The sequence below is a fragment of the Sinocyclocheilus rhinocerous genome, unplaced genomic scaffold (assembly GCF_001515625.1).
Source record: "Sinocyclocheilus rhinocerous isolate Xijiao unplaced genomic scaffold, SAMN03320098_v1.1 scaffold140, whole genome shotgun sequence".
Lineage (NCBI taxonomy): Eukaryota > Metazoa > Chordata > Actinopteri > Cypriniformes > Cyprinidae > Sinocyclocheilus > Sinocyclocheilus rhinocerous.
This window is the reverse complement of record NW_015642053.1, coordinates 2,260,041-2,266,638: the sequence shown is the minus strand read 5'-3', so window position 1 is coordinate 2,266,638 and position 6,598 is coordinate 2,260,041. Positions and strand designations below refer to the sequence as shown.

The window sequence follows — 6,598 nt, the reverse complement described above, 5'->3', positions numbered from 1 at the left end:
TATATTACTGACCCAAAACTTTTGATTGGTAGTGTATATTGTTACAAAAGATTTCTATAAAAAAAAAAATCCTGTTCCTTTTAACTATTTTGTTCATCAGGAATCCTGAAAAAATATCACAGGTTCCAAACAAATATCAAGCAGCTTAACTGTTTCCAACATTGATAATAAATCAGCATATTAGAATGATCTCTGAAGAATCATGTGACACTGAAGACTGGAGTAATGATGCTGAAAATTCAGCTTTGATCACAGAAATCAATTACAGTTTAAAGTATATTAAAATAGAAAACTGGTATTTTAAATTGTAATAATATTTCACAATATTAAAGTTTTTTCTGTATTTTTAATCAAATAAATGCAGCCTTGATGAGCAGAAGGAAGTTCTTTAAAAACATAAAAAATCTTACTGATCCCAAACTTTTGAACGGCAGTGTGTGTGTATATATATATATGTGTGTGTGTGTGTGTGTGTGTGTGTGTGTGTGTATAGCTAAAGCCAATTATTGCATGGCATTTGTCATTTCTAAAAAGACATTTAAAACTCCTTAAAAAACTTTAATATTGTTAAGCAACCAGAAGCCAGAGACATTTCATAATGTTATAAATTAATGTCATATGAAGGCTTTTCTCAGCTAATATTAATGTATTATATGCAAAAAAAAGCTCAGATCAGTTCAACAACCAAGTAGTATATTATGTAATTAATGTGAACAAAATTGTAGACACTAAACCTCCATAGTCAGAGTATAGTCTAAATATTTTAACATAACCAAAGTATTTTATTTTTCACATTTTATCCCTCCAAGCCTAGAAAGTGCATGACAAAGTGCTAATTGATTTAACTGCATTATATTAGTTTTTGTTTGTATATGTAGCTTGTGACAAGGGATCAGTAAAACTTGTTTTTTAAAAACAAGGGTATTCAATCAAAAAAGTATTGTTATACTGAGAGCAGCATCAGGCTCGGTAATGGTTGGTCATTATTTAGCGTTTTATCCACAGCTACTGCTCCTCAATCTGCGTTTAGATGTAAGCACTCTCGGCTAGAATAAAAACAAAACTAATGAACAACTCGCAGCTTTCTTTAACCGAAGAAACATCTGTGCCCGTCTTTCTAAGACTCGAGGACTCATACAGTTAAACTCCTGCATACCTTTGAATTATCAGCAGCCAGCAAGGGAGCGGCGTTAAACACTGGCAGCTTGTTACTGGAGGATACAGGCAGCGTAAGGAGGAGAAAAAAACGCTGCTGGTCCCAGCTTGTTAAAAACCGGAGTCTGTGTTCACTAAGGGCACTGTATAGCAAACAGTAACACTTAAACTGGTGGAGGTCTCTGGGTGCAGCCTGACTGCTGAGTCTTGAGAACATCTGTTCCTCACGCTCTTTGTTCTCTCTAAGAGAGGCTGTCCTCTCCTCTCTGCTCCTCTCCCGTTCTGCCCAGCGTTGATGTGATGAGCAGAGAGCCACACAGTGGTCCCACCAGTGGAGACGTAATTAATAGCGCTCCTCACTGTGGTTAAAAACTAGAAGTTTATCCTCATTAGGTTTGTGTTGGCTGACAGCTCCGATGTGAAAACAGGCACATGTGTGACCAAGTGTGTGTATGTTTGTCTGAAGAGACTGCTGCAACTTGCTGTGAAGTCTCTCAGGGACCCAGGGGTGCAATTATACCGTGCCATAGATAGACTAGTGGGAGAGGATGGGATGGACAAGCGCTGCGCACCTCTAAAATCCCAAAAAATGTGAGAAAAGGCAAGTCTAAGAACAGTGACTGAAGCACAAGGGAAGAAGATTTCCATCTACTGATGGTACAACTCCTTAAGCACTTACTCAAGGGGTTTACTGGCTACCCCAAAACCTTTAGCTTCTCCCCATTTTTATAGTTCTCAAAAAAATATATATTTTATTTATTTATTTATTTATACAGAAATAAATGACAGTGTTGATATATATTAAAATAGAAAACAGTTATTTTAATTTGTAATAATATTACACAATATTAGTATTAGTAAATTGTATTTTTAAATTGTATATTAGTAATAGTGTATTTTTGATCAAATTGATATCTAATGTAGATATTAAAAAGATATAAATAATAGATATAAATGATATACAAATATAACAAATATGGCAGAAGGATATACAAGGTACCTGTTTTAGCGTAACTTTAATAACACAAACTGTTTGAGATGTAATTGTGAGCCCATTGTGTCAACAATAGTCTCGAGACAGAAGTACATTTTAAATGAAGCCTCCAATTGAATGACTTGTATCTTTCAATGTTAATTCTTTTGAGTATTGTAGATAAACAGTCACAGATCACACTCATTTTTAACTCAGCTTTCTAAACCATTTCTGATTTCTCAATTAAGCAAGATGGAAATTCAATTTGGAATAGCTGATTATGAGAACTGCAATTTTACGAGTCTTTTTCCTCATTCGAGTACACTGGCTTGGGCTGTAGTCAAACAAAGAGCGACGATTAAAAAGCTCTATTACCCAACCTTATTTGAGCCTCATTTTATAATTAGAAAAAGACATCCAAAGCAATTATACAGATGAGTATGTGGATTTAATGCTAGTGTATGAAATTGGTTTTAAAGCACCACCATGACGATTCCACACAGAGGCTGCAAAATTGTGCGACTCCTCCCAAAATACTCCCCTGCACTGATTTGAGCGATCCTACACTTCAGTGCATATGTATATACTAGCAATAAAAATGCCCCCCAGCTCAGGGGAAAGTTAGTGTTAGATTAAAACAGGTACCTTGTTATTCTAAATTAATAGACCGTTATTCCCCTCGGTATTTCCCTTAGAGGTTTGAATCTTCTAAAATATTGATCACCCAAGGGACTGCAGAGGTTTACCTAGAATCTCAAACAAGAGCAGAAGCCCCATATGGTTTCGTAATGGGTTTATAATGATACCTGCTTGATTTCCAAACAAAACCGTCTTAATGTCACACTACTGATTCGCTTTTTTAACTACTCTTCCTCCGTTTTCACAGCAAAGCTGACTCGCTTCAAACAATTCCCGTGAAGCGTTTTCCCAACCTATCAAGTGTGTGGACCACCAGCAGTCTCGCACTGCGATCTCCCATTGATCCTAATTTTGTGTAGGCCTACACTCTTATTAAAGCTCTCTGCTGCAAGGCAGTGGCGATGATGGGGCCTATGGTGACTAGCTGTGATTAGTTCGGTTTTCCCATGGATGACTACCCTGGGAAATATTTCAGCAATACCATACGCCCATTACGGTGGGTTGAAACCATTAGCGTCCGCAGACTTTGTTTAGAGCGAATCGTCTGCGGTCGTGAGCAGGTTCACGCTGAGATGCAAATGCCGGCGTTTGATTCCGGCTCTGGCGGGAGGAAAAAAAAGCATCTTAATTTGAACAAATGGAGGGAATCGTGTCAAGTAGCAGCTGTTTGGGTTTGACTGCGGAATTTGAATTGGGCTGGAAAAAAACAAGCGCGGTAGATCAAGCAGCAGCCGGACGAAATGAACTGCGAGGCGTCACTTTTTTTCCCCCCGTTTGAGATCAGAGCGGCATGCTCAGCCTCCTCCTCGCCGCAAACATGCACATATACAGTCCGCCTCGGGTTCTCCCCACGGCTGGGCGGATGAAAGGCGGCTCTTCTTAACCTTATTAGTGACCCGGGCCCTCGATCAATCCCATTGAGCCGTAGGTGCCTGGAAGGCCCATTTATCCCCTGTTGTGCTGAAACGAAGCCGATGCGGCCTGCTTGACAGGGTAATTAGTTTTAATGAAATAATACAGCCATTTTAGACAGCAATTAAAACCTGCTTTCATTCCTCCCATTAGGGGAACTTAAGGTTTTGCTTTCATTCCGCTGCGTTCCGTAATGATCTCCAAAGCCGGCCACGTTAAATGGAACGCTTAAGCATATCACATGTGTCACTTTGTGCGGTTGCTCTAATTGCTGTCCTACACTTTCATATATACAGTCATGCTTACTGGCACATTTATAGCGGTGCACCCTGGAGCCTCCTGCTTCCATCCAACCAATTATTCAGACCTGTTCCAAATTACTTCTTAAAGAAGCTGTCTCCTCCTTCGGCTAGAGCAGCGGTGACCTTGCGTTGGCATGCGCTGGCATGTTTATTTATTTATTGAAATAAACCTGCTTGATTCAAGGTCTCGTTGTGGAGGATCCTGATTAGCATAAGGCGAGGTTAACGTGTGTTTTGTGCAGCGAGGGTGGTGTTTATCACCTCTAATCAGGCCGCTGTTTCTTCAGGGTTCACCTTTTGGCCGCAGGTATGAGCGGCATTCAGTCAAAGGCCAATAAAGTTTAAGCTTCTTTCCTCGAAGGGCAACCAGGCTGCAAATCCATATGTGTCTGAAAGAAGCTTCCAGACAAAGCCGTATCTCGGAGGGAGTGGTCAATGCCTCATGGCTAATGCTAATTAAAGAATAAAAATGAGAGATTGGGCGTTTCAGAGGGCCGTGAGAATGACAATCAGATAAAACCACAGAACGGAGCGCAAATAGCTGGAAAATAATAACCGAAGTGACAGGTAATTACGAGGATGGTATTCGTCACTGAGATAATAAACAAATATATGGTTTATCATCGCCGATGATGGCTGCTCTATATCCAATTATCCTTTTTTTTAATTGAGTCGGGCGTTTGGTGTTAAGTCAAGCCAGAAATACCCTCTCCCGTGGCTTCGGCCAGCTTTTATCAGTCAAAAACACCACAGAAAATAACAAGCCATATCGTGTCATTAAGAGCACTGGTGCATACACAGCAGGGTGCCGCTGTGATCTTTTGAAGTTTGCTCCCATCAGCAGTATGTCCTGTTCTTTCCCAGAATCCCGACCCAGCCGAGAGCTTCATGTAGTACAATTGGTTAGGCAGCTCAATTAAATTTACATCATAGGATCTGAGTTACTTTTTGAAATATATAAAATGTATTTGTAGTTTTTGTGTGTCATGCAAAGTTAATATTGTCTTATTGAGTGAATCAGTTGAGTGAATGATTGTTTTGAACGAGTCGAATGAGTGAAAGATTCATTTACTCGCTTATAAAAAGAGTCACATTTCCTTCCTGAATCAGTGTTTTTGAACAGTTCAACTGATTTAATGTTAAAATTGCATAAATCACATTAAAATCGCATAAAATCATCATAATAACAGCCACTTGTTTAATCAAATGAGTAAATGGTTCATTTACTCATAAAGACATGCTGAATTCGGAACAACATAGTACTCTACTCGTTCCTAAATTAATCAGTGTTTTGAACAAATCTAATACATTTATTTATTGATTCACTCTTAGAAATAGTCACTTGTTTTGCTCCTGAATGAATTAGGAAAAAGTAGCAAAAGTAACTTAGTAGTGGGAGACTACATAATTAGCTTTTGTTGTGTTTTATACTGAGTAATGTTGTAATGTGTTACTTTTAAAATAACACATTTCTGATGAGTGGTGCTCATCAGTATCATTTCTCTGTCATGGCAAAGGAGATGTGTGAAAGTTTGTCTTGCGTGTTCATAGTGAAAGCGGTGGGTTTACTATTCTAGCTCCCTGTGCAATCAAGTGTTCAAGTTTCCTGACAAACTGCAGAAGAGATGAGTTCTAATTACTCCTTCTCTCTCCCTCTCTGTCTTTCTTTCTTTCTCCCCTGTCTCTCCTCTTTTCTTTTTTTCCTCCCTATCTCCTTTTCTCTCCACAGCAATTTGGGAAAATTTTGGATGTGGAAATTATTTTTAACGAGCGGGGCTCTAAGGTAAGTCAGCTGGAAGAGCAGTTCTTTGTCACTTCATACTTCTTCCTCCCCACAGGTCTCCTCTTCCCTTCATGAGCCGAATAATTACAGCTCTTACACAGCAGCCGCAAAGTGACTCAAACGTCACACTCTCACACTCGCTCACACTGAGCCGAGACACGTTTTGGAAAGGTAGCTACGCCGAGAGACAACTGAACGGTTTCAGCTGAGTACGAGTCAACTTGCCCGGTTATATAATTCAGAGAGGTGAACGTCTGACCAACATGCAGTGATTCTGCTCTTAGAGCTGTCCCACTGTAATAAGATTCAGCTGTTTAAGTCTCCAGTCTTGCGCTAGAAAACGGGTTATATATAGCCATTCTTCCATACAGCGCTGCTGGTCTCAAAGGAGGGTGACATTTTGCTCAGGAGAACTCCTCTCACCTCCTCCTAGGTGATTCACAGGGATGAATCTGCTGGAACAAACCGTCACAGTGTACTCAACCTAAGCAACGCGCATTATAAGATCAGCCGATCGTTCACAAATAACCTGTTTCCCGCTGAACTTTTGAATTCCTACGCTGTGGCTCTGTTTCAAAATCTAGTGAGCTGCCTACATAGGGAGGGCTTGATTCACAATAGATTCCAGTAGAGTTTGGCATTAGCATGTTACAAAGCTAACACGTTGATATGATAATATGCATAAAATTGCATTGCACATTCAATTATTGGGGAAAATAATCAACTTTTAAATGCACTAAAGTACATTTTACTGATTCCTTTCAGTATTGAATAACATGTTTTAGTTTTTCTAAATATAAAATATAAGCATATTGTGTATATATATATATATAT

The 6,598-nt window shown here is 39.3% G+C and overlaps 1 protein-coding gene across 2 annotated transcripts in view; it reads left to right on the top strand.

Annotated features, from left to right (window-relative positions):
* Positions 1-6,598, top strand: part of rbfox3a (RNA binding fox-1 homolog 3a) — a 418,183-nt gene that overhangs the window by 387,991 nt on the left and 23,594 nt on the right. For both annotated transcript variants that reach the window (XM_016572313.1, XM_016572312.1), the window contains one exon: positions 5,711-5,764. In XM_016572313.1, coding sequence (XP_016427799.1) covers positions 5,711-5,764 — 54 coding nt within the window. The remainder of the gene's footprint in view (positions 1-5,710; positions 5,765-6,598) is intronic.